The sequence below is a fragment of the Lasiosphaeria miniovina genome (genome assembly GCF_030549165.1).
Source record: "Lasiosphaeria miniovina strain SMH2392-1A chromosome Unknown B0T26scaffold_9, whole genome shotgun sequence".
In the NCBI taxonomy this organism is placed as follows: Eukaryota; Fungi; Ascomycota; class Sordariomycetes; order Sordariales; family Lasiosphaeriaceae; genus Lasiosphaeria; species Lasiosphaeria miniovina.
This window is the reverse complement of record NW_026848228.1, coordinates 431,253-456,791: the sequence shown is the minus strand read 5'-3', so window position 1 is coordinate 456,791 and position 25,539 is coordinate 431,253. Positions and strand designations below refer to the sequence as shown.

Below are 25,539 nucleotides of genomic sequence, written 5' to 3'. Positions count from 1 at the left end.
CCTTCTCTCTGTGGCGTTTACGACTCTGATTTTCTGGTGCAATAAGGATACCACTCAGCGTTAGTTAAATAAAATACTCCGGTTCGGTCTACAAGGACATGTTTTGTGAACCAAGCCATGTCTGACTTGCTGTAGCGACACGATGTGACATGGGGGCAGCGTAGCTCAGTGGTTCCGGTTAAAGTCAGTGGTTGAGTTGATGCTCTGGTTTCTCTATAACAAAAGTGAGACGTGAGAGATGGGGGACGACGACGAGCGCAAAGTGTGAGCAGCCAGCCTCGTTTCGGCTTAGACCTGTTAGCTGCAGACCGGCCAGACCGACCTTCCGTAAACGGCATCCAAGCTGTCGATCAAGCCAATCACAGCTCGGCCCCAAGCTCAGACGGAGTCAGCCGAAATATCCTAGCAGGCAGACCGGACCCGTGGGTGGTGTGGTGTGGAAGTGGAATGTGGAATGTGGGGGTCGGACATACGCAGAAATGGGCCGACCGCGTCTTTACCCCCTACCTACCTACCTCAGTGCCCAGCTTCAAAGTCTGCATGCTGATTCGAACACCTCCTGTGAGTCCGTAATCAATCAGCGGGCAAGTATGGTCCTGCTACCTACCAACTTACTTATTAACTTGTTCCACGTTTAGCTTTAATTACTTTGCGCGAGAGGGCTTCGGACTTGTTCCACAGCTCCGTCGAGACAGGGCGTGCTCTCTCTCAGTCTCGCGCACAGCTTTCATGACGGTACATTAATCGCTGATGTGTTTAGTCCCGTTGCTTTTGTGCCTTGACGTTGATCTAGGGTGCAATAACTCATAGCAGCATTAAGCTAATTGCTTGACGTTATTCATTTTTTTTCTGGTTTTTGTCGCATGTCTTCCATGGCGGCAACACCGTAACCTAGGGCATTTGTTATGCCGCATTACTCCAGCACAAGTTTCCACGCATAAAGCTGATCCGCCCACCAATGTGACATATGTGACAATATGAGCCGAAATCTCTGAGATTTGCCCCTCGAAGGTCCAAACACATCCTCTGATAATTAACTGAGACTTAATTGAACCCCAAGTTCCACCATATGCTACGTAGTCTCCGTCTTTTCATAGAGACAAACTTATTTTTCCATATACTCAAACACCACCTGTGCACTCAATTTCGTTCAGCTAGAACTATTCCGTCAATAGAAAAACAAACATATAAACATTAAGTGGCGGTCTCGATAATATGACTGTCACGCGCATTCAGGGCAGTGGAAAATAGGGCATTTGATGCAGGAAGGTAAGGCTTGAATTGTCTGAAAAGGTCTGACTTTTTGTTTCCTTTGGGAGGGCCAAAAGTCTCTCTTTTATAGTTATGAATAGTGGCAAAATCTGGTGGCGAAGAATCAAGTGGCAGCTTCTAGGTCCTTCTTTCGCTCACTAATCCCTATTGTCGTGACAATGACCCATACACAACCCTAAGAGGCGGGGACTCTACGCCCAATAGTATAATCTACCAGCCTCAGTTCCCCTGTCGACCAAGATTTATATTTGTCCATGACTGCAATGTTCATTATGCGGTCTTTCGGCTCGCCCGGTTCTTGTTTACCAACAAGGGTAGGAGAGAAAAGAGGCGCCCAGGTGCCATTGGCAGGTTGGTTTAGGGGTATACGATAGTCATGGGCTACGAGCTCTTTGCCAAACGCCTTCTAGAGTCTAAAGTTGTGTTTAAGTTGGGAGATAGCAAGGTCAGAACGGATGCAGGTCTTGCTAAGCGTGCCAAGGCCCAGAGGTCCACAATCGACTGGCATCATACCCGCAAAGTCTTGATGCACAGTTACGGACAGGCCCACGGGTTCACTCCTCCAAAGCAGGGATATTTTGGAGCCGAAGAGGGCAGCTCTAGAGGCGAACTCGAAGAAGATCAGATGAGCGATTCTGAGGAGCTTCATGTTGTGGATAAGGACAAGAGCACCTCCGACAAAGACGTACCTGAGCTCAGTCGATCACTGGATGAGGTTGAGGCCTTCCTGAAGGCATATGGCCGGAGTACCGGTACCGCTGGCGCAGACTCGGCCACCGCCGGTCCGTCGACCCCTCAAAAGAACTCGCCAAAAGTCCCGAAGTCTCGGTCAATAAGGCTATTACCGCTATCATGGGAGATATGCACCGCGGAATCAACACCCACGAAGGTGTTTTCGACCCGGCCAGCGCGGATGCTGATGATGTTGAAACCGGTAGTGGGTCAGACCAGGACCGACGCCATGTGCTCTCATTCGAGAAGAAGGGCAGGCAAATGCTACGCCTCTACTTCGAAAGCTTGGAACTCCGCACTGGCGGCGAAATCCTGCAGTGGTACGCCCAGAACCGAGACCAGATACCAAGGAAGTGCTACCGTGTGTACAGTGTCGGCTCAGGGTGGTTTCCAGTCGATCTCCTGAAGGCGGGCAAGTGGCCTGAGATGGGCCGTGTCACCTTTGACGAGGCCCATACGATCCGAAACCTCGACTCGATCTTTTACATCGGGGCACGCCTCGTACCGGCCCACGAAATGCTTCTAGCCACAGTTAACCCCCAGTTCAACGGTACCCACGATATCCTTGCTTACGCCAGCCTCTTTGCTGCCCGGTCCGGTTTGGACCGATACTTCGACGCCGCCCCAGGGGTTGAGTGTTCTGCAGTGATAAAGGGTGTGAAGTCATCGGAAGAGGTCGTTGGAAAAGCCTACGTTACTCTGCAGCAGATGGAAGATACATCGTTTATCGACCAGCTACACCAGTGGGCCAATAAGAATCTTGCGCGCCGTCAGTGGTAGTGTCTGCTGCGCGGTTACCGCGCGACAATCCGTTGGAAAAAGAAGACGACCACGGCAGCCACTTTCCTCTCGTCTTTCATTTCACTACGGCGAATGAAGACACGACTACGCGCCGGCGACCGGGACATCTACCCCCGTGCTTCGCTCCCTGAATTCCGTGTCCGGACTGTCAAATTCTCGTTTCAGCCCAAAAACGAAAACCTTCGGACCATGCAACATCTCGCCAGCGCTGCTGTAAAGTTCATGTACACAATACTGGACTCTACAGACCAGAACGACAAATCCAAGTCAGCGCAGACCAAAGAGCAGCGAACCAGCCGGCGCAAGCTACTACGGGATATCAAAGAGGCGTTGAACCTCCGGGAAGGGAGAGAGGGCTCTATTGCAATGGCTTTGCATCGGATCCTAACCTTGATCTCCTTCGACATGCGGAATTATCGCCTACTATTTGACAAAACCGTCTTTGACTGTGATCCTCTGGTAAAGTTATCCGACGACGAGGTCAAAAAGCTGCACTGAATTCCTGGGACGAACCAGCCTCGCCCTGCGTCACCAGAAACCCTTGGGAGTGCGAAAACCGCCCCCGTGGCCAAGACTCGTCTTGGCTCCGAGGACATTAGAAAGCTAGCCCGCCTCGACAAATTCGGAGGTGTTTTCTGGCAATATGTTTTATGCGCTCCTCCGGGGTACACCCCGGTTGACGACCCCGTCCACATGGGTTTCGCAAGCGTGCATTTTATCACCAATCCTATTGGAGGGCATTCACCGCATCGTCAAGAACAACACCAATGGCAACGGCCGCGTCCTGGTGCTAATTGACTCTCCCTTTGCGCAGTCGTAAGTCTATCTTTCCCCTCGCTAACCGCTTGGCCCATATAGAACAAGTTGTTTGGTCCACGTGGAGCAAGCCGCCCCATGATTACTATGACATTGTGCTAACTTGTGTTTCTCCAGAATGGCAGTTGGTCTTCTGCGATTTCTGGGTCTGAATGTGCTCCCGTTTACATCCGAACTCTCGGATGACCAGCGGGCAAGTATGGTGGCCGACTTTACAAACGACGAGTTGGTCATTCATGCCATGTTCTTGGGACTTTCCAACAACATCACGGGCATGAACCTACAGAAGTGTTGCAAGACCGGCGTCGCTATGATGTTCACATTCACTCTCTCATTGCTACTGCAGGCTATGAAGCGTATCCATCGCGTGGGGACTAAGCAGCCGGTAGACTGAACAATTTTGAAGTTGTCTGGCTCTTATCACGAGTTGCAAGAGAGGAACTTTCACCTGAAGCAGGCTCAATTCAATGCACAAAGCCAATTATCTCTCAAGTTACGGGGGGAAGCGCGCGACATTGTGTGTTTTGAGCTTGCTCAAGAGATTTAGGGAACGCTCGACTCGAAATACACCTGTGTCAAACACGCAGGGGAACTCACGACGATAATGGACTTTAGGGCCGCCTGGGTTCCACGATATACCAAGGCATACTCCATGGTCGCGTCTCTCGTGTTCCAGGTGATGCGTGAAGGGATGAAGGACGAAGGTTACGATAACTTGGACCTTTCTCTCCACGCGCTTTCCACTGCCTTCCGGCCTCTGGTTATGCTTTGGGAGTCTTCGGCGACAACATATGCAGAGGTCAACAAGGTAATCAACCCTTCCAATATTACTTAGGCCCGTGTCTGGGAGGATATTCAACGCCTGGAGGAAATGGCCATGGCTGAGTGCGTGGACCTACACCAGATTTGCGACCTCGTGTTCCAGAAAACGCTGTCTGAAAACCACCCGACGGCGATGCCTCAGGCCTGGAAAATGGCCGTGAGCTTCGAGACCCCCTACCAACCTGATGAGGGAGACGAAGATGAGAAGAAGCATGATGAATCTGGCGCTCGGTCTAGCGGGGACGAAAATCATGGTACGCACGGATCGGGTACGCAGGAAGGATTGTATTGCGTCCTCATGGTGCCCTCCTTGGTCCACATGGACCAAGGAGCCCGTCCCCGGGGCCGTTTTATTATCGTTATTAACGCGTAGTACAGAAGAGCCACAGCAGGAGCCACGACAGGATAAGAACAAGCGCAAGAAAAAGCAGAAGACAAGGGTGCCAGAGCGCGCCGCCCCGGACTCCGATCACCTACCCTTCTACAAGTTACTCGAAGTGCTACCGACGGCTAGCTTTGCTGATATCGCCAAAGCATACAAGAGACTCTCATTGATCTGCCACCCGGACAAGCCCATCGGGTCCACTAAGGCCTTTCAGCAATTGGGGCAAGCTTATAGCGTTCTGATTGATAATGACCTACGGGCTCTGTATAACATGGTGTCACCTAAGATTTGAGCCACATCCGAGCCTGAGCCACATCCAAGCCATAACCAAGTTAAACCTTAAAAGGCCCTCTATGACGCTCACTTCCTAGCATCACGAGATTTCCTTTGTTTATTTTTTGAGTATAAACAGGGGCTTTCTTTTCTTGTATCTCGAGACCTTTTTTAGACAGACAATTCAAGACCCTTCAACCCCCTGTCAAATTTGATCACGGGCCAGACATAAGTTATACTCCTAAAAGCTACAGTCCTCCATCGTCAGAAAGAACACAACCCAGTACGTCAGAGAACAATCAGCAGCAAACCCATGGCCAGGCGGATGCGCAGAACGGACGTCCTGCGGCGAGCGCAGGAGAAGAAGCCTCCACGGGCAAGCGGAAGCGCCAAGAGACCGCGGAGTCAGGACAGGAGTCTGAAGAGGACCCTATGACAGGTGGTGACAGTGGCGATGACGATGACTCGCCAAGCCCGAAGAGACGTCAAACCTGAGGAGGTAGGGGCGGTAGGGGTTCGAGGGGTGGTAGGGGTTTGAGGGGTGGGTAATCGTTGAGTGGTGGCGTCGCTCCACCAGAGAGGGCAATTGACCGGTCTTGAAACTTTGCGTTGGTTTTGAACATTTCCCGAGACAGCAGGAACCGATGCAGTTAGCTACCTACCTGAACCGGATAATATTTTTGCCGAACGGTCTGGTATCATAAAAATAACATCCTGCATCCATTAATCCTCTTTCTTCTGTTCCAACTTCCTATCCTCGACTACCAATTTCCACTTGTCTAGTTCTCTCCACCACCAGGCTTTGCTCCATATGGACCAAGAGGCTCAGTGGTCCAAAATTACGGCCGATTAGGTCACATGCTCAGGCACGTGATTTCAAGGCCCACCCCTCAGCTCTCTCCTTTCTCTTCCAGCACATGCCCGGCTCAATATTTTCTTCAACTTTATTGCAAACCTACCCACCCCGCCAGCGCGCAGTCGCATCTGCTGGACAATGGACGAAACCTTTTTCTCTAGAAGACATACGGTCGCTGCTTCCTATACAGCACCGTTTTTGACCCAGTCCATTGCAGACCATATCCAGTACAAGGTCGACCGGGGCAGCGGCTTCGCGATCGCGGACGTCATCAAGTGGAATATTCCGATGGATGTTTCAGCAAACCCGAACCTGAGCTTGCCGCCGAGATGCATTGATGATTTCCTTTTCTCAATGCAGCAAATTCTTTCAAGCGACGCGTCTGAGCTCATTCGCTCCCAAGCTCAGGCCTTTGATAAGTCGGTCGGCATCCACGGTTTGGCCGACAAGTTTATTGGGTTGCGCCCAGCAAGGGAGGCAATGCTCGACGTCATTGATGGCATTGCCTATTGGGATGAAGAGGCCGCTGCCCAGGTAGTCCCATTCCACCCAGAGCAAACAGACCCAAATACCCGAGCCAGCGAGCAGCAACACGCTGACCAACCTAGGAATGAAGAGAGACATCCTTCTGCTGAAGGATCATCAACAATAGTGCTCGGATCCACCACATGACAGCCATCCGCCAATACCGAGCCATGCCCGATTACCCAAGTACAACTTGAGGGGTCGACAATTCTCGAAGCTTGGAATAGGAACCCAACAACCAGGGCAATAGAACAGCTTGCCAACATGTACGAAAGAAACGCCGATCCGACACACTTTTCGTCCCGAGCCCTTCCCGTCTACCACGGCACGGATGCATCTGTTGGGTTTGCTTTTCAGGGAACTGACGAGATCAGACACGGGATGCTCTACGGATCCGTTGCGGCAAACCAAGTCGCCCCGCGTCATATATCCCTCCCAATCCTTTGGACGGGGTTTAGCCCTCTACGATGCTTCCTCTGGGCTGTGTTCAAGAGTGATGTTTTGCAGCCGGTTCCGGGTCCAACAGTGCAAAGCAAGCTCAAGAAACCATGGAAGTGCGGCGACCACGAGCATGTTGGGGTATTGCTATTCAAATTCCAACCAGCATTACCATCAGCACCAGGCGAGGCAAGCTACATCATACCCCGGGGACGAGAGCAGGAATGGACAGATATAGCTCGGGCTCAAACTGGAGGCGGAAGTCCAGAGTCTTAGTGGAGGCAGTTTACGCCGATCCATCGCAACGTTCAACCAACCTGGCCCGAAACAATTCATTATTGGGAGTATGGTCCACAGATGTCAATGCTATTACCATATATCAAACAATTCTGGAGAACGGTTTGGTTTGGCACCGGGATCACGACATTACGAGCCTCAGACTAAGCGACATACTCGATCTCGTTTACACAGACGAGACCAGAAGCGCCACCGACCGGCAAGGATACCAAGGCCAAAAAGCACCGGACTTCGACTTAGAGGGCTATGGGACGGAGCTTACGCAAGGCTGCTTCGTTGGCAAACTTCAAGGGGCATAAATAGATAGCGAGGACAGGAGGACGAGGACAGGACTGTAAATAGTCTCCAGGCTTTGCTAGCGATCCACCCGAGGCAATTAGCAGCCGTAGTTAGAGAATTGGTCAACTTGGACGAAGTAGCTAGCTCCTCACTACCTGACCGAGTTGGTCCACATGGAGCAACCAGCCCCTGTGTTCTATTCCACTTCCTCCCTCTGGTAATATTTAGTTACTAGTACAGGGTATACTGATATAAGATCTAGATGGCAATGCGGCAGAGGCTGCCGGCTCCAATCCACAGTCCGACCCCAAGCTGGAAGGCGATCCCTCCGACTTTGAGTTCGCACTAGGTGACGGGCTAGATTCAGAATCGGAACCAGCCAATCTTCCCAGGCCTACGAAGACGCTCCGGACACCGGCTATGAACGAAGCCGAGCTGAATGACAGTCTCGCGAAAATGGGGTTTGATTCATCCTTCATGGACAACCACAGCGACATCCACTGGGTTGATAGCCTTCTGTCGATGTTTTCGACCCCGGGACACTTAGCAAGGGAAATCCACGACTTTCACCTTCAACTGAAGCGGCAGTTGAGGACCGAGCATACGACGATGCCCTTGTCGATATCAGTCGTTTCAAAACACTTACGGACGATACGTGGGATACCCACGACCCGGCGATTGATATACTTTAGAACCAGCTTGTCGCGCAGGTACAAGACATCATAGGCCAGTCATTTCCCATCAAACACATCGTCAAGCCGTCGGGACCGATGAAGGCCATTTGCCATATCCTGTGGCATTATCCTACTTTCTGCACCGATAAAGATTACGGGCACGTCATGGACCAGTCAAACCCATCTCTTATAGTACAACTGACCAAAATTAGCGCCCCGTAGGCAGTGAGGACCACTGATTTTATCCCTATGCGGCATGAGATAGTCCACTCCAAGAAAAGTGTGGCCTAAGAGGACACGTTTGGGCAGTATCGGCCGAAAATCCGCCAGCTATTTCTAGACTTCAACTACCGTCTTTTACTCCAAGCTCCAGTTTCTCTTATTATTAGCAAACACACCGGCGAAGTTTTCTCCGAACTATTTACCAAGGACTCATTATATATTGTCGAAATAGTCAGCCGCAGGGGTCTCACTTCGAAAAAATTGCGACATGAATTTCTTATTTTACGCGACTTGGCAACTCATCACATCAAAAATTTAGTTTTCTTTTCATTTCACGGATCTCACGCCCTTTTCAGCAGCTCATCTATATCCTCTTCCATCGCTGCAGATGTGGTGTGGAACAGCGTTTGCACCCTCTCGGGCCTCGACATCCAGAATGCGTCCTGGTTCACGTGGCGGAGGGCTTTCGGTGGGCAAGCTGGGACTGACCCATATCAAGCGGCCCAAGCTGCCGCGGGATACCCAAACCTCAAGAAGGGGCGCGCAGTTCAAGCCGCCCTGGGTGATCCTCACAGCAAGAAGGGGCGCGAGGTTCACGCTGCCCGCGGTTACCCAGCTAGAATTACGAGAGTGATAATAAGCTAGTTCGATCCAAAGTTGGTGCGATAGGCGATGAGAGTATCTTTCTCAAGATCGCGGGGAGAATTTCACATCGTACTACCAGCCATTGATTCAGTCGGTCAATAGACTGCGGATGAAGGTATTCCCAAATGGTAAGAGGTGGAAGCAGCCAAATCCCAATCATGCTTACGCTTGTTCATGGGCAGGCTCACACGGGGTCCCGCGGCACGCCCGGGTCTCGAACCTCTTCCGAGACCCGATCAAAGAGCCCTTTGCCGAGCCCGCGGGCGCCCGAGCCACCATACGACTTGAGGACGCGCTTGAGCTGCTCGACGTCGCTCGGCGGGGCGGGCAGTCCCAGAGCCGCGGGGTAGCCACGGTCGACGAGCTCCTGCTTGTAGATCTCGCTGCGGACGGCCTGGCGCGCGCCCTTGACGGAGGACTCGCCGGCCGTCTTAAGCTTCTCGAGCCCCAGCGGGGCATGCAGCACCTTGGCCGCGCCCACGGCGCCGGTCTCGGCCCCGAAGATGGCGCCGCCGTGGCGCACCATCTTGGCTTGAATAACAGGTTAGTAAGATTTTTCACTGAGAAGGATGGGCACTTGGTGAGTCAAGCAAAGTCTCGGGGTACTTTAGTGTGTGTCAAGGAGGGGTTGTGTGGTGAGTTGGTGCAATGAGAGAATCAAGACCTGGGTGTTGGGTGCTGGGCGGTATGCCGAGGATACCGGGGGTTGCTGGGGATGTTGAGGGAATAGAGAACAGGTTAGTCGGGGGCCTGAGTGACTTGCCCAAAGCTTGCCTTTGTTGAAGAAAGAAAAGAAGAAAAGAGAAGGCCAGGAAATGAACATGGAGGTGAGGAGATGGGCCGACTTTATGCAGAAAGCATGAACTGAAGTTGCAAACCTCTCAAGACCCTCCACGTCTCTGGACAAGATGCCCACGGCCACACTCAACGGCTGCGGCAACTGAATTACAGATGATCAATCACGCGACACAGTAAACACCCGTTTATAGTGCTCTGGCTGGAGCCGTCTAATTACAGTTTCTCGTGTCGACTCACTTCCAACGACACTGCTGCGATGATTAATATATCGGGTTGACAATGAGATACACCCCGAACTCTTGTGATTGGCTAGTCGTGGTACGTACCAAGGGACTTTTGTCGTTAGCCAGTCGCAGCGTTGTCAGCCGAAGCCTTACGCATGCCAGTGTGGCTTAGATCAGGCCTACGCCCGGCGCCTACATCGCTGCGAGCCGGTAAACGCCGCGGTGGTCTTTGGCGCCAGGCACCCAGCAGGCTGAGAAGCGCGCTACTGACCTCGCGGTGATATGTATTTAGCCCACCCGCCCTCTTCACTTTGCTTAGCAGCTGGACTGGTGCCGATACCAGTGGAAGGTCACGTTGACTCTTGAGATATTCGTCTAGTTCCACTGTGGCCCACGTCACGGCAGAATAATAGCGCTCTTGGAACACCATGGATTCGCACCAGCTCGAAGATGCAGTCGATACCGACTCTCCAGAAAATCCCGTGGCCGAACCGTCACCTCTTGAGCCTTCCGCCTTCACCAGACAGCCCACTGCCACAGACCCTTTGCTCGGACCCAGGCCCGCCACACTCGACACCTGTCATAACGAGATATATCGCCTCTATATCTCTGAGAATAAAACCTTAGCTGAAGTCAGAGAGACTCTGAAGCGAGATTTCGATCTCGACGTGAAGTGAGTTTTGCTTGGCAAAGCACGCATTAAAATCAAAGCATCGTTGTCTGACCGAAGGTGGCATGCAATCAAACCAAAAGACCGAAGCCCCTGAAGACGAAGCTTGGCAAGTGGGGATATAGTAAGGATTTGAAAAGAGGCGACGCGCTGCAGATCATTCAGACCAAGGCCCGCCGCGAAGCCCAAGGCAAACAGTCGGCCGTCGTGCTGCGCGGACGGGCTGTCGACCTAGACAAGGTCGCGCGACACGCGAAACGCGAAACGGGCAGGCCTGTTACACCCCCACCAGCAGCAGACAGCTCTCCCAGATGAGTCCCGGGCCTTGGTTGCCACAAGAGATGTCGTGTGTATCACGCTGCCGCCGTCGCTTCCTGGATCTCTCCCCGTGATCCAGCAGTGGCGAGTCCCGGAGAAGATTCTTGTCGACGTCGACACCCTGATCAGGGGCATGTTTGAGGCTAAGTCGTGGCGTCCAAACGGACACGACCTGTTGATCCGTAGCTCGTGGTCGCAGACGTCCGAGTCGATAACGCTGGAGCAGTTCCGCGCCAACCTCAACAACGGCAGCGACGCGGCGCGGCGCAGCGACTTTGGCGTGGCGTTCAACTACTGCAAGGCGGCGTTCATACAGGTCGAGAACGACGTCATACCGAACTTCGTGCAGAGAATCGACGACCTGAACAACGAGGGCTAGGGCGGCGTGGCTGCGCGGCTCAAAACCCACATCGCCGAGTGCTGCAGGACGTTCGCAGCGCCAACCAAGACCAACTCGTCGAGGCCGTCTATTCTTCGCGGCCTGTCCCGCATAGACGCGCTCTTCGGGCCGTGGGACCGGCGGATGCTAGATGTCGCCAGTCTCCGTGTCGAGATCTTGATTCTCAGAGGGCGTCTGGGCGAGGCCGAGACCGAGGCGAGGGCGTTTGTGGACCGGGCCGATGCCGTGCAGAACGACGAGTGGCAGCGCTTCTACAGTCTCATTCGTGCCCGCTTCTTCCTTAGCAGCGCCCAGTACGCGCTGAGGAAGCGAGGCGAGGCTATTGAGAGCCTGTCGGACGCCCAGCTGTATGAAGCGGAACTGTCCAAGCTCAACGATTTTGGCATTTTTAACGGGGAGAAGGTGAGGATCAAGATTTATCTGGAGGCACTGAAAGATGAAAACTGGGCTCGGACGGAAGCACTGAGTGAGTGTTAAAGTGATATTTTCAAGTTGACATTTCCCCTCAATATAATTACCAGTTGGCTGCCGTGGTGTGCGTTCTAAAAATTTCACCATTTCGACTTGGCTTGTTGAGTATGTTCGAGTGTGCGAGGTGAATTTACCCCAGGTTAGACGTGGAGGGGCGAGGCTGCAAGTCGGACTTGTGAATGTGAATTGTGCGAATTGTACGTGTATTGTGCAAAAGACTGTCTTGAGACAGCGAATGTTCTTGAGACAGCGAATGTTGGAGCCTCGCCGTTGTCAACATGAAGGGTAAATGTGACTGCAAAAGGCTGGGACATGTATGCGAGATACATCCATGACCAAGGTCGCGAGAGGCCAATGCGAGGACAAAACTAATGTGAAATGGAAGTCGGTGGCTGAGATAAACACGGACGCGATATGTAAATGCGACCGGCACTGTCGTGAGATCATGTGAGAAGACTTTGTCGGGAATATCGGATTTATTTGCAATTAAAGAACATCTTTTGTGGGTATTGAACATGTGACGAGGTCTCGCACGATGGGACAGCAGAACCGAGAAAGAATCCTCATGACGGGCCACATTAATAACCCAAAACCACCAGAAACACCAAGCAAACCTTTCCAAAAAAAAACAAGGCGCACCAAAATTATTATGTATATCCAGAAAATGGAACCATTTCAAGAAGGGGTCGGGGGAGAGCAGAGCGAGCAAAATGAATCGTCAATCAAGTTGCCTGCCGCTGCGTCGACTGTCACATTTCATGCCGTCGCTTATTGCGAAGGATACGGCTGCTGCTGAGGAGCTCCGTAGGGCTGCTGCTGGGGGGCAGCATAGGCGGCAGGCTGCTGCTGGTACGGGGGCTGCTGGTAGCCCTCGGCCTTGACGGCACCGAGCTCAGCCTGGCCAGGGCCAGCTACAGCAGCAACGTGGTTGTCGTCGCGGATGGCGGCGAGGGTGAAGAAGACGAAGTGGACAATAACGAGGACCCTGAACGCGACGGTGGGGTTAGCTAATTGGCCTTCATTTTAACGTGCTCCCCATGGATGGACAAGTTGTTCAGGTGATCTCCACACCCTCCCACGTCTCAGCTATAATTGGGGTGCAGAGAGTGCGGGGTTTCAGGACGCGAGTTCCCGGCCGCGCTCATTGGGCGGACCAAGCCTTGGACTGCGGTTCCTTTGGTTCCAATGCACCCCCGCCCAGAAATGATCTTCGCAGAGCTTACCAAACTAGGGCGCCGAGGCCAGCGCACGCTCCAAGGGCGGAGCCCTCGTCCTTGTACTCCTTGGGGAGAACGCCGCCGAGAGTGTTGTAACCGAGCCAGAGGCCTGCAAGGCTGGCGGACCAGGCCCAGGCCGAGAGCCAAAAGATGATGGAGAGGATGTAGAGGACGAAAGCGGCAATGCGATAGAAGTATTGGGGCGCCCAGATCTCGAGAGCGAGCGCGCCACCGTAGACGATCCAAGTCTTGATAACCTGCGAGCCAGATTGGGATCAGTTAAACAGTACAAACGAGACGATTGGCAGCTCGAGCCTCGCCCTCCCACACGGGCCCACACACACACTCATCCGTGGGGCCGGCCACGCGAGGAAAACGAAGTGAATCTAGGGGGTCAAGATCGACAACATACCACAAAGATGACGAGACCGCCAGCGCCGGTGCCATAGACAAGAACGCCGTTATAGCCTCCGAAAATAGAGATTGACCAAGCTGCCAGGCCGAGGATGACGACCGAGAGGACGAGGATGGCGCCCTTGATGTAGAGGAGCCAGACGGGCTGGCCGGCCGGCACACCGACCGAGACTAATCCGTGGATACCCATTCTGGAAATCTGCTATGCAATATTGTCGTCGTAGTTGTGTGCGTTGACGAGGGCGGGACAGCTTGCTGGTGACAACAAAAGACGAAGAAGAAAAAAAGGTATAGACGAAGACACAATGACAAGAGCAGGTAAGGGCTTCAAAACGATGGGGGGTGGGCAGAGGCGCTCGTCCTTTTAGTATTCGTCTCTTTCTCCTCATTTCACCGTCGACGCCCGATCTGCGCGCCCACGACTCCTGATTGCTCAGAGCCTCACCACAAGGCTTGGCCTTTTCCTCTCCCTCCGTTTACCATTTTCGCATGCCGCTTCTCCCTGCGAGAAACAGCGCTTGCGGTCTGGGCGCCCAACTATTGGAAAGCTGCCATTCGCCGGGCCCCGGGGGTGTCCAACCCTTGCGCGTGGCCGGGCCCCGCAACCTCTGCCAAAGCTGAGAGGGCCAAGAACACCACATGCCCCCTTGCCCCCGAGGGCTGAAAACATGTCACCAGTGCGGGAATCGATAAATTCAAAGCGCCCCGCTTCCGCTGGCAGGCACTGCCTGGATCAGACAGTCAAACCCCGCCCTTATTGGCCAGCCCGTCTAAGCCACGACCCTAGCTGCATGACAGTCGGCAGACAAGCTAACGGGAAGCGACTTGGGGCATGCTTGGCGAAGCTCTCCGTTTGTGCTCGATTTCTCTCTGACGCGACTTATATCATGATATTAATTTGGTGGTCACTGCTGTGGCTTTTTGGCTCACACACATCAGAAACACGGCAAAAACGGAGCAGCCTTGGGTCTTCACGGAGCATCCGTATCGCGGGACTTGCACAAGGAGCGCGGGAGGATTTAGGTGATTTTCTCCGTTAGAACGGGCGAGTTTCGTCAAACGCTTCTTCCCCAGCTAGTGCAGTCGTTATCTTGGGCGCAGTAGTGCAAAGGTGCGTATCTCCCTTCGCTTCAGTTTTGGCAGATGACGCATCAGCAAAGCGCCTTAGATGAGGCTCTGGTGGATACGACGCCACTGCATTCAGGTTTTCTTTGCGAGTCTCTGGCCCGTCCGCATTTTTCGAGATTTGCCAGTACGACGCTCTCGCGAGCAGCTCAGCGGTGAGCCCGCACACTCGTGTACACTAACAACTGAGCTCCAACATGGAGACCATCGTAGAGAATATACTTACTACGTAGTAACGGAGCCTGTAACCGCCCTGGGCTCTAGTGTGGGATTGCACTGAAACCGATCGAGGTCTCGACCTTCGTGCTCGGCATTGAAAATAGGAGACTACATCCAAAGAAAAAGGGTCTCGAACAAGCGCAGCCCCGCGCCACCATGCGGCTGGAAGCTTGCTTGTCGGGCCTCGTTCGATCTGGCCCCACCCTCCTGCGCCCGCGTCGAGCCTGTCTTCCCCCCAATCCCATGCGACGATATGCACGTCTTTCGGTCCAGCCAAGGCTCTCTCGAGGCCCCAAGACATTGACAGCCGCGCATTTCATCGTTCACTGCCCCAACGTGCAAGATGATTGAGCCCTATCAGTCCGCATTGAGTCTGTTGAAGCAAGTGGCGTGCGATCTCGAAACAACTCTGGCGAAGCAAGATATCGGAGCAGCTTTCTTATCAAGATTACTGAGCGCCACGAACGCCCACCCAGATCCGCCCGCGGCCGAGAACCAATTGCTCAAATGTGCGAAAGCACGGAAGCAGCCGCCCTCAAGCCAACGGAAAAGGGGGTGGGCATCCGGCGCGAGGGGCAATATTAAAAAAAGAATTTCAGCTAAGCTCTACGGAATGCCGACGACGGCGCGGTCCTGGGACAAGTCGCGTGAAATCAGGTGCAAGAACAAAAGGAATCCCTGGAGCGTCGCGTTTAATTGAGCAAAACGGCATCTTCCGTCTTCCGTCGAGACTCGAGACTCTCGAGCCGAGAGACACCCGTCCCGTCACTTGAGGCCGGAAGAGCAGGCTCCCCGCAGTTCAATCCAGCACAGTGGAGGTGGCTTAGACTGCTCCGGCCGCAACTTGAAGCTAAGCTAGCTGGCCGTTAAGTCAAATTGCTTAACCGATGCTAGCCACATTTGCTTCACTGCCATCGACTAGGTATAATAGCATGGCTGGAGCTATTCTTTTTTTGCGCCCTTTGTTTGTTCTGCCGAGGTTATAGCACGGGATATCGTCTGTACTATCATTATCGACAGCGCAGCACGTTTATAATTAGCAAAGAGCAACGATGGTTATATGCCAGCGAGTGCCGCGGTCACATCTCCACTGATGAGCGTCGCATCTGTATTAAGGTTATTCCGTCGGGTCCTTCACCGCAATTGTTCCATCCTCGGGGTGGAAATTGGATGGGCGGAGGATCGAAGGTGCCAAGCAGCAGCAGTACAGCGCCGCGGCGGCAGCGACAACTCGATGCCCACTGGTGGGCTTGTGCCCCGCAGCTACTGAGCGGGAGGGAGAGGGATTGACTCCATCGCTGCTCGGCGCCTGTCCATACATTCCATTCCTGCCTCGGCGGCGATATGACATGCCTCAAGACATGCTGCATCTAACATCGCACAGCAGCGACTCGTAAATAATATTAAGGACGGTATGGAGGTAGCACGGAGGGGGTTAATTTGTATTCGGTGAAAAGAGAGGCGAGATGAGAGTGTCGTTCGGTTATGCCGTCGCGGTTTCCTCCGGCGTTGTAATTATTCAGTAGCACGCAACACCAATCGATATCCACTACCCAGCCAGACGTGGCTAGTTCCACGCCATCCGTTCGGTTCATAACTACTGTATACATGGAGATTCAGATGTGTCGAGAGAGTTCGTTGGTGTGACTCTTGTAGATTGCGTATTATTTCGACAGTTAGATTTATCACAAAAGTGAAATGGCTCATACCCATCACCACGCACACATTAAGGTTTGACACGAGCATTTGCCTCGGTACAGCAAAAAGTCAAAACAATTGAACGGCACCGGCAGAGTCATATCGGCCGGCTCACGAGCCTTACCACCGCCATGCAAGATCAAAGTTTTCGCCCAGGGCACATAAAGCGCACCAGATGTTTTCTCCTGCATGCCCCGTTCGCTGGTTCTTAACCAACCAGCCTCTGCCATCTGTTATGGCACACACTTTGGTCGAGACCTTCAGATGGCCTGGTTCACAATGCCATGGCGGGGTTCAAAGGTTCGCACGACAACCTATCTAGAAGGTGAAAATGCCCTTTTGGGATCAACGGTTTGCCTGCTTGATCCGTACATGTGCACGTTGTGGCCCCCTAATTAGGACAAGTCGCAAAGAGCCATCCACCCACCGTCCCGGGCCTCCTCCTGACCACCGTCTTAGGCCGGTGCAGATGCGGCCACCTTCTTGCGCCGCTTCCAGTCGCCTAAGATGCTGACGGGGCATTGGCCAAAGTCTGACCCTGGGCTATTTCATCCGCAGGCATTCACTCCTAAATCCATCCCATCGTCTGTCTGTCTGTGAGACGGATCGCGAGCTGCATGGAGATCGGTCGCCTTGGCTGCACTGCAACAACTCTACCGGTTTCGGCGGCGAAGCGAAGCCGCCATGTCGTAGCGCGCCGCCACGGTCTGCCGATCGCCAAAGGCCGGGAATAGGACCCGGCAGCCGGAGGTCAAGTGCCGTCCGCGTACTGATGGTCGTCGAATTAAATGCCAGCACATGTCCCAGAAATGGAAACCAGCGGCGCATGGCAGAGGTTCAAGTTCTTTTCCACAAAATAATAAAGCCAGACAAGCAGCAACAAGAAATCAAGGCCCCCAGGGCAAAAATAAAAATAAAAAAATTCGATCGCGATGGGACTCGAACCCACAACCTCAGTCTGGACCCTTTTTTAGGAGGACCACACGCTACCCTGTTGGGTGAGGGTTTGTTAGCAAACTTACGATTTTGAGTTTGTGGAGATATCTCGCCGAAACAGCTGGAGAATACTGACATTACGCCACGCGACCGCTTGAGTGTCTTGTTTTTGGAGCCTCTGGTCCGCAAACTTAGTCTTGAACACACCCTGGCTTTCTCATCAGGATTTGGCACTTCGTCCTCAATACAACACCACTGCAATCCATGCAATCGCCAGCGCAAGCAGCACAAATACTTTGCATTCCAGAATTATGATACGCTTGGGTAATTATTTACAAAGGCTCGGTTAATTTACTGGGCAATTATTTTGTACTGTCCACTACTTGCATCACCACGCCAAACACGGGGCTCTCAAAAATGGGTTGCGCGATGCAACCCCAAGACAAGAACGGAACAATACAAGACAAAACAACCCGAAATAAATCGAAATAAAAAGGAAAGGAGCGTCAACTACCAACAGGCTTGTCACGAAGGCAACATGCCAAGATCAATTCATTCATCCATTCACTGTCTACAGACTATCTCAATTACACTCGCTCTCGTCACCCCAAAAAAGTATCCTGCGCAGCAACTGACTGACTCTATTCACAATGTGCTCACAAACTCCCACCACCAAGGAAAGTGAAAAATATAATAAAACGCAAATGCTAGCTATATATGTAATTACCCATCTTGCCTATTTAGAAACACAGCCCGCCAAAAGAATCGCCGCTTCAAAACCCGCGCAGAAACTCGGCCAACGAGATCGGTTTCCTGACTGCGTTGTTCAGACCCTCGTGGTACGTGACCCAGACCTTGCTGCCGCCTCCGGCGCCGCCGTCGGCGGCCGTCTGCTCCCTGCGGGCCCTGGCATTGGCGTCGGTCTCGCCGAGGGGCCCGGGGCGCAGATGCGCGGGGATCTGCTCTTTCTGGGCGATGACGCGGCCGAAGAAATCCCTCTTGATGTTCGACAACGGCCCGGTGGCGGCGGAGCCGGCAGCCGCTGCGGCGGCGGCGGCGTCCTTCTGCAGCTGCTTCAGAGTGCCCGTCCTCGGCCCCTTGCCGTCCTCCTTGTCGTTGAACACGTATTCCTCGTGGGCACCGCCGGCCGCGGCGCCCGACTGGAACCGCGCCTGGCGCGAGGCGTTTTCGCGCAGCACGAGCGTCTTGTGTAGCTCCTGGTCGAGCACCTGGCGCACGGCGTAGCGGGTGGGCGCCTGCGAGCCGAGCACGTAGGCTCCAGCCGTCTCGAAGATGGCCAGGGTGTCAAGATCTCTGTGGGTGAAAGTCAGCATCAAAAGGATATGGGGCAGCTGACTATGTCTATCCTGGTAGAGGGCCCGCTACTTACGGTTCCATCCGATACACCCACTGCGTATGGTTTATTGGGCCGGCTGTGGCCATGTCCACCTCGATCTTGCCCTTCTGAAGCGTGATGCCGATTTCGGCGAGGGTCTGGGCGGCGCGCCGGACCATGGCCTTCTCGCTCTCCCGCCGGACACTGGCGATGGAGCTGAACTTGTCGCTGCCGCCCACAACGACTGGCTTGACATCGGGCGAGATGAGACGCACAAGATACGGCAAAAAGTCGGTCGCAAGGTCCTCGGGGCTGCGGAAATTCCGCGACAGGGTCGGCGGGAGCTGCGCCAAAATCCCCTGGAGCGCCGCGCGGTTGGACTTCTCTGCCTCGTAGACTGCAAACGACGCGCGAGGGCCCGAAAAGGGTAGAGGGCGAGCGGCGCCGCCGTCGTCGTCGGCAGTGTCTCCCCACTTCTTTTCGTAGCCCGACTGGGGCTGATGTCGGCGCGAGGAGGCGAAGAGATGGTGGCAAGCGAGGATGGGCTGGCTGACGTAAGGAGCAAGCTCCCACTCTTGGCTGGAAAATATGCGAGATGCGCAGCTGTCGTGAAAGTACATCCACTCGTAGGCCGCGTCGGGTTTGGAGAGAAAGGAGTCATCGTAGAACTCGCGATTGGGGTACTCGGAGAAAATGTCAGTCATGATGCGGTCGACATCGCCACTCGTATCAATCATCTCGGTCAGGCGGCCCATGGCGTATTTCTTCTGATGCTCCGAGAAGCCGAGCTGGGCTTGCGGCTGCTCGTGACGGGTGTTCTTGGGCTGCACCACGGCCGGCGCTGCCTGTTTGGGGAAGCCAGCGCCTTCTAGAAAGACGCGACTGACAATATCCTTGACGTTACCGCGGCCGAGACCCCTGGCGCCGCCACCACCTTGAGCGAGATCCTGTATGACGTTCTTGTCGACCCAGAGGCGAGTGAGGTGTGGGGTAACATCCTTGGACGCGGCCTTCAGTCGCCCGGCCACCCATTCTCCGACGACCATGACGCCTCGGAGATCTCCTTCGGCGTTGCCCTCGGCGCCCCGCTTGGCGTCGATCCCGCTGGACATTCCCCAAGTAGCCTCGCACAGCTTGCGCGCGGCATCTTTCTCGCAGGGAATGCCCTCCTTCTCGAAGACGGCCTTGAGTCGGGTGACGACTGCCTCGACTGACGGCTTCCCGACATGGATGATTTCTGCGTGGCCAGACTGTCGCAGTGGACGCAGCGACGGGTGGTAAACGTCGTTGCAGATAAGGATCAGAGGCCTCATCTGTCTGAAGTCGTCGCCTTTCTTCTTCTTCCGTCCCATGCCTGCAGGCCCGGCAGCACCCGAGTTGTTCTTTTGGTCGAGCAAAACAAGATCGATCAGCGCCTTAACAAACCCGCCTTCTCCTACCGCTCCAGAGCCGGCAACAGCACCGTCGACTTCGTCGACAACGACACAGACAGGACGGGCGACCTTTGCTTGCTTCCCGGGCTCCACTTTCCTGTTCTCGACCGTCTTCACCGTCTCAGTCCCGAGACTTGTCCTGATGCGCCCTTTAACGACGTCCTTGCTACGGTCGTCGCTTGCATTGATCTCCATGACTTCGTAGCCGGCCTGTTTCGCACAGACGTGGGCGAGCGTCGTCTTGCCCAGGCCTGGTGGGCCGGTGAGCATGAGGATCTTCCGGTGCGGCTTCTCCTCCTCGGGCTGCTGCTGCTGCTGGGCATTCCGGCGCGCAGCTGCCGACCTGTTCTTGGTGGCGTGGGGGAACACGATGGGGTCCCAGCGCTTCAGCCAGCGGAGAACTTGGCGGTTGGTCAGGTCGTCTCCGACAAGGTCCATAAACGTTCGTGCTCGGTATTTCTCGGTCCACATCATGGACCGCTTGGACTTTTTGCCATTTGTAGGGCGCTCTTCGACGGATCGGATGGGCTTGTCGGGGTTGGCTGGTAGTGTGACGGGTGTGGTAGCTGTCTCCTTGCGCGCGTCGGCAATCTGCTTATTCGCCGTGTCCATCAATTCGTGGATGTCGATACCAAAATAGCTCTTTTTTGCGCGTCCCTCCTTGGTCCTAGATCTTGCCGCCACCATGGACACGTACGACTCGACAGGGGCGGCCTTTCGCTCCCGGATTGGAATCGATTTACCCGAGCACAAGGAGAGCCAGCATGTAGTGGTATCAGTGTGGCCGTCGTCTAGCCGTAGGGCCAGGGAGGGTGCGGCTTGGGAGTTGAATAGCCGCTCATAGCGCTCGGTTTCTTCGTCTAGGTCCTCGTCCAACTGGCTATCTGGGGGTGTTGAGATCACTTCTTGTGCAGCCGGGAGAGTGTCGGCGGGATCCTCCTGGGGGTCTTTCTGGGTGTCTGTTGTTTCGACAGTTTGAGCCCGAGATTCGCATGTGTTGTAGTCCAACATCCTCCTCTTCGGAGATGGTAGCCTAATAGCGTCATTCCCGTCATCATCATCATCATCATCGTCGTCGTCGTCGTCGTCGTCGTCCACGAAGCCGCCAAAGACACGTAACTTTCGTGGTTTGGGGGCTTTGAGGGAATCGGCGGGCCTCGGACGCTTGATTTGGGCTGGCGGCGAGCTCGACGGGAAGGCGGCAGGGGACGACGGTGCCAGCATTTCGACGTAAATTGGGCGTCTTCGGTGTGTGTTTAGTTAGTACGGGTGCATGGCGCAAGAAAGGGATGCGAGTTGGCGGTTTGAAGGGTGGATGCTGAGGTTTAGACTCCAAGTCTGGCGGCTACATGGGAGTCGAGACGCGTTTTCCAGAGTGGGTTGCTTATGAAGCGCGTCTCAATTAACACCACAGGCGTTCTAGCCCGTGCACTACCCATTTGTTGTGGGGGCAGAACTGCCCCGCCATTCACGGGTTAGGGTTGCTGATTTCAACTGTCCATCTGTTGACTTACTTGTACTTGACTTTGAACGCCGCGTGGTTCTTTCTCTTTTTGATCATTTATTGAATCTCTAAACTTTCCCTTTTGAATACAAGACACTCGATCGAGTTTGCCCTAATTGTCAACCTACACCTCAACGCGTAGTCTTTCATCAAGAAATGCCTCTCTCTGGGGGTATTTTTCTTTTTTCTTATACAAGTGGCAAATCAATCATCTACAAGCCCTCTCTTTCCGGTCAGCTCCATATCCAAGAGCCCGAATTACCCTAACTCGATGTGAGTCAAACCAACTAATTAGGTACTTCAGCAAGCACGCAAGATGCCAACCCGTCGCTTGTCTTTCTCAACAAATAATTAACAATTGACTTGAGTGTTCATCCAACCCTCCCCTAACGGATTGATCTCATCACAGCCGTGCTCGATGTTACGCAAATCAAAACAAAACATTCAAAAACAAAACGTCGCATAGCCACTGGCGGCCGCCGCAAACAGCGAAATGACCTAGCGCACGTAGTTCAGGCGTCCCCAAGCAGCGACGAGCTCGCTGATGCTTGCGCTGTCGGCCTATTTCCTGCTGGACGTGCCATGCTGCGTCGCCTTCCAGCGGTATGTGTGGCAGTCTCCCGGCGCCAGCGCGCACTGGGTCTGCGACACAGTGCCGTCGGCGTAGTTGATGTTGAGCTGCCGCGGCCCCTGGAAGTGGATGCCCGTGCCGTTGCTCGTCAGCCGGTTGCACACGCGCACCTCGGCGTCGTCGCCCCAGTTGGCTTCGATCGCTGGCCCGGGATACTGCTTGTTGACCGTCATCATGGCCTTGCTGGCGCTGTCGGGCGCCAGTACCGTGTGCTGCACGTCGAAGCTGTACTGCCGCGCCTGTCAGTGTGCGTGTCTTGTGGCCTAGGGAGGGGGAGGACAGCGCTGACTCGGCGGGTGACGCCCGTGTTGGGCCATGTGTAGGTGACATCGCTGCCGATGTTGAAGCTGCCCCAGCAGCCTCTCGACATGGCCGAGTTCTCGCGGGCCCCTTGCCCTCTCTTCTGTCCACCGGTGTCGCGTCCACTAGTTTATGTTCTCTAATTATAGCAGCAGCAACAAAGTAAATATGTCAATATCTGGAAATCATTCACACGTTTCATTTTCATAGTCATTCTCCCTACTCCTAGTCTGATAGTTAGACGAGACCGCATGACACACCCGCTCCATCTGCCATCTTAACATTTCGAGTTCAAGCCTGGAAACGCCCTTTCCCCCCTCCCCTCTTCCCCCCGGCGCCAACAACACATGAAGCAAAAAAACAGACAGACAGACAGACAGCTCACTTGCGCTCGTGCACCAGGCGGCCCTTGACCCACACGCGCTTCGTGTTGCGGTCGTCGCCATTGTATACCCACTTGGCGACGCGTTCGGGCCACGTCTCCCAGCCAAAGACGTCGACGTTGTTGTCCTCGTCTCGGTCGCCTTCGACCTCGCCGTCGGCGTTGACGTCGCCGAGGCCCACGAGCTGGGCGTCCCAGTGCATGCCGACGGCAAAAGCGCCAACGACATCGGCGAGCCCGACGACGTCGGCGCCGCCGCGCGTGGCCAGGAACAGGACCTCCTCGACGCTCAGCTTGGCCTTCTCGTCGCCGCCCATGGCGACGTGGCGGCTGACGAGGGCGGCGAGGCGGGCGGCCTCGAGCACGCTGGGGCTGTAGCCGCCGCTCATGTCGGTGCCGAGGCCGCACGAGATGTGCTTGTCGAGCAGCCAGCGCACGCGGGCGGCGCCACTAGTGATGGCGCTGTTGCTACAGGGGCAGTGCGAGACCTTTGCGCGGCGGGCCGCGATTAGGTCGGCCTCGGCCTCGGACAGGTGCACGCCGTGGGCCAGGATGGTGCGGTCCGTCAGCAGGCCGAAGGCGTCGTACACGGCCGCGTAGCTGTCGTCGAGCGCGCCGGTGCTGGCGGGCGGGAACAGCTCGCGCACTAGGGCGATCTCGTTGGTGTTCTCGCTGATGTGCGTCTGGATGGGCAGGTGCGGCATCTCGGCGGCCAGCGCGCCGAGCCCACGCATCAGCGGCGCCGAGCACGACGGCGCGAACCGCGGCGTGAGTACGGGCCGCACAAGGGCCAGCTCTGGGTCGATGGCCGAGATGTGGGCGATGCTGGCGCGTGTGGCGGCGAGTGCGGCCTCGGGGCTCTCGTCGCGGTAGTAGGCCGGCGACAGCTGGTCCATGCACACGCGGCCGACGAGCGCGCGCTGGCCGGCCGCTACGCACAGGTCGGCCAGCAGGTTCGTCGACGCTACGTCGACGGTGGCGTAGTAGGCCGCACACGTGGTGCCGTGCGACAGCGTCTTGCGGATCACGCGGCTGTACACCTGGCGCGCCTTGGACGGGTCCGCCAGCGACGCCTCGAGCGGGAACGTGTACGTGTTGAGCCAGTCTAGCAGCGTCGACTTGCCAAAGATGCCCACGTTGGGATACTGCGACGCGTGAAGGTGCGTGTCTGTTTTTGTTAGCTTCGTCCCGCCCTGTCCTACATGTTCATGTTGGGATCCACTCTTGTGAAGCCATCACCACTCGCCCCTCACCCCCACCCTGACATGCATCACAAAAGAACAAAACAAAAAACACACACCTATGAACCCAGGAAAGAAGAACTGGCCCGGCTTCGCCACATGCACCTCGACCGCGTCGGCAGCCCAGCCGAGGCGGGGCAGGACCGTCAGCCTGGCCTTTTGCTCGTCGCACGGCTGCTCGACAGCAACAATAGTGCCAGCGGCGTCGACGGCGACGGCAGCGTCGTGGAGGTAGCGCAGCTCGTCGAGCTTGGCGCTGTCGACAAAGGAGCCGAGGAAGAGCTGGTTCTTGCCGGCGGCAGTCACGGCCACGGTCACGGCCACGGCGGTGGGGGCCGAAGTTGCCATTGCGGGGGCGGGGATCTTGTTGGGCTCTGTTGTTGCGGCGGCGTTTGTTGCTGGCTCGACATGCAGCTGAATTGACTGACTTACTGGCCGCCTGACGGAGATGGGCTGCTGATGCACTGCACTGCACTTCACGGGAATTGGATCTCCGTCTTCTGCTCAGTCGTGGCCAAGGTACCTCTTGTTGCGAAGTTGCGAGGAAAAGGCAAGAACAAGCAAGATAAGGGGGCAAGGTATTCGGCGAACAGCCCCCTCAGGTACAATACGTACAGATGGATACACAGTAGAAGAGAAGGCCAATGCGCTTCGTTACTAGTACAAATGTCACCGAATAGTGATTGGTAACGTAATAATCCGTAATAGGAGAGAACTGTTTCACAGAACCCACTCGCCGAGGCTGGACTCGGTACCTTATTTATCCAGCCAGCTGGCCTGGCGTCGCTGCGGGCGTCTGGCGCCGAGAAGAGGGCGGATCGATCCTCCCTCGGCCAGCGCCGGCCCCCGGCCCAGACCCACGTCTTGTCCGTTAATTGGCTGCCCGTCCGGATCGATAAGAGATACGGCGATAAGGCGACGCCGCCGTCACGGCCGCCTCCTCTCTCCGACGCGCCCCCTTTCTTGTCTCAGACGCCAGGTATGAGAGAGAGACACACACACACACACACACAAACACGTTGACCTTGCATCTTCTCACACTTCTCAATTCGCTCCAGTCTCCGTAGCATGATCTAAATCTTGCCCTATATATCCCTAGTCTAGTCTTCTAACGCGAGCACCAGAGTCAACCGGGAGCCAACAGTCGCTCTCGCTATTCTCTAAAATCATCCTGTACAATACATG

General features: G+C 55.0%; 9 protein-coding genes across 9 annotated transcripts; 3 read left to right on the top strand and 6 right to left on the bottom strand.

The window, feature by feature from the left end:
* Positions 1-1,648: 1,648 nt before the first annotated feature.
* On the top strand, positions 1,649-3,413 carry B0T26DRAFT_877020 (uncharacterized protein; the record flags this gene model as incomplete). Its single annotated transcript, XM_060448122.1, has 3 exons — positions 1,649-2,054; positions 2,096-2,773; positions 2,843-3,413. 3 exons carry the CDS (start codon positions 1,649-1,651, stop codon positions 3,301-3,303), a joined length of 1,545 nt encoding a protein of 514 aa, XP_060289375.1. The 3' UTR covers positions 3,304-3,413.
* Positions 3,414-4,542: 1,129 nt separating this feature from the next.
* Positions 4,543-5,313, top strand: B0T26DRAFT_528101 (DnaJ domain-containing protein). The gene has a single exon (XM_060435514.1). The coding sequence runs from the start codon at positions 4,629-4,631 to the stop codon at positions 5,118-5,120; it is 492 nt and encodes a 163-aa protein (XP_060289374.1). The 5' UTR covers positions 4,543-4,628; the 3' UTR covers positions 5,121-5,313.
* A 3,420-nt stretch (positions 5,314-8,733) lies between these two features.
* Positions 8,734-9,563, bottom strand: B0T26DRAFT_681828 (uncharacterized protein; the record flags this gene model as incomplete). The annotated part of the gene is made up of 3 exons (XM_060440687.1): positions 8,734-8,835; positions 8,882-9,008; positions 9,226-9,563. The coding sequence occupies 3 exons, from the start codon at positions 9,561-9,563 to the stop codon at positions 8,734-8,736; spliced, it is 567 nt and encodes a 188-aa protein (XP_060289373.1).
* Positions 9,564-10,487: 924 nt separating this feature from the next.
* Positions 10,488-11,924, top strand: B0T26DRAFT_757700 (uncharacterized protein; the record flags this gene model as incomplete). The annotated part of the gene is made up of 4 exons (XM_060446288.1): positions 10,488-10,732; positions 10,813-10,969; positions 11,022-11,363; positions 11,427-11,924. The coding sequence occupies 4 exons, from the start codon at positions 10,488-10,490 to the stop codon at positions 11,922-11,924; spliced, it is 1,242 nt and encodes a 413-aa protein (XP_060289372.1).
* A 992-nt stretch (positions 11,925-12,916) lies between these two features.
* On the bottom strand, positions 12,917-13,888 carry B0T26DRAFT_528008 (uncharacterized protein). Its single transcript, XM_060435513.1, has 2 exons — positions 13,548-13,888; positions 12,917-13,392 (listed from the first exon to the last, which is right to left on the bottom strand). The coding sequence occupies exons 1-2, from the start codon at positions 13,737-13,739 to the stop codon at positions 13,138-13,140; spliced, it is 447 nt and encodes a 148-aa protein (XP_060289371.1). The 5' UTR covers positions 13,740-13,888; the 3' UTR covers positions 12,917-13,137.
* Positions 13,889-16,710: 2,822 nt separating this feature from the next.
* B0T26DRAFT_734335 (uncharacterized protein) lies at positions 16,711-17,574 on the bottom strand. The gene has a single exon (XM_060443188.1). The coding sequence runs from the start codon at positions 17,417-17,419 to the stop codon at positions 17,135-17,137; it is 285 nt and encodes a 94-aa protein (XP_060289370.1). The 5' UTR covers positions 17,420-17,574; the 3' UTR covers positions 16,711-17,134.
* Positions 17,575-18,300: 726 nt separating this feature from the next.
* B0T26DRAFT_659744 (uncharacterized protein) lies at positions 18,301-21,520 on the bottom strand (the record flags this gene model as incomplete). The annotated part of the gene is made up of 2 exons (XM_060438975.1): positions 18,301-18,841; positions 18,918-21,520. 2 exons carry the CDS (start codon positions 21,518-21,520, stop codon positions 18,301-18,303), a joined length of 3,144 nt encoding a protein of 1,047 aa, XP_060289369.1.
* An 841-nt stretch (positions 21,521-22,361) lies between these two features.
* Positions 22,362-22,801, bottom strand: B0T26DRAFT_757697 (Cupredoxin; the record flags this gene model as incomplete). The annotated part of the gene is made up of 2 exons (XM_060446287.1): positions 22,362-22,661; positions 22,721-22,801. The coding sequence occupies 2 exons, from the start codon at positions 22,799-22,801 to the stop codon at positions 22,362-22,364; spliced, it is 381 nt and encodes a 126-aa protein (XP_060289368.1).
* A 111-nt stretch (positions 22,802-22,912) lies between these two features.
* Positions 22,913-25,122, bottom strand: B0T26DRAFT_877014 (uncharacterized protein). The gene is made up of 2 exons (XM_060448121.1): positions 24,414-25,122; positions 22,913-24,281 (listed from the first exon to the last, which is right to left on the bottom strand). The coding sequence occupies exons 1-2, from the start codon at positions 24,700-24,702 to the stop codon at positions 23,113-23,115; spliced, it is 1,458 nt and encodes a 485-aa protein (XP_060289367.1). The 5' UTR covers positions 24,703-25,122; the 3' UTR covers positions 22,913-23,112.
* Positions 25,123-25,539: the final 417 nt, after the last annotated feature.

Bases quoted from the DNA above. Each gene is read 5' to 3' on its own strand.
- B0T26DRAFT_528008 (XM_060435513.1), bottom strand. From the start codon at position 13,739: ATGGGTATCCACGGATTAGTCTCGGTCGGTGTGCCGGCCGGCCAGCCC. The intron at 13,393-13,547 runs GTATGTTGTCGA...TCTGGCTCGCAG, and splicing joins GCGGTCTCGTCATCTTTGTG to GTTATCAAGACTTGGATCGT.
- B0T26DRAFT_877014 (XM_060448121.1), bottom strand. From the start codon at position 24,702: ATGGCAACTTCGGCCCCCACCGCCGTGGCCGTGACCGTGGCCGTGACT. The intron at 24,282-24,413 runs GTGTGTGTTTTT...TAACAAAAACAG, and splicing joins CTTCTTTCCTGGGTTCATAG to ACACGCACCTTCACGCGTCG.
- B0T26DRAFT_734335 (XM_060443188.1), bottom strand. From the start codon at position 17,419: ATGCGCCGCTGGTTTCCATTTCTGGGACATGTGCTGGCATTTAATTCG.
- B0T26DRAFT_528101 (XM_060435514.1), top strand. From the start codon at position 4,629: ATGAGGGAGACGAAGATGAGAAGAAGCATGATGAATCTGGCGCTCGGT.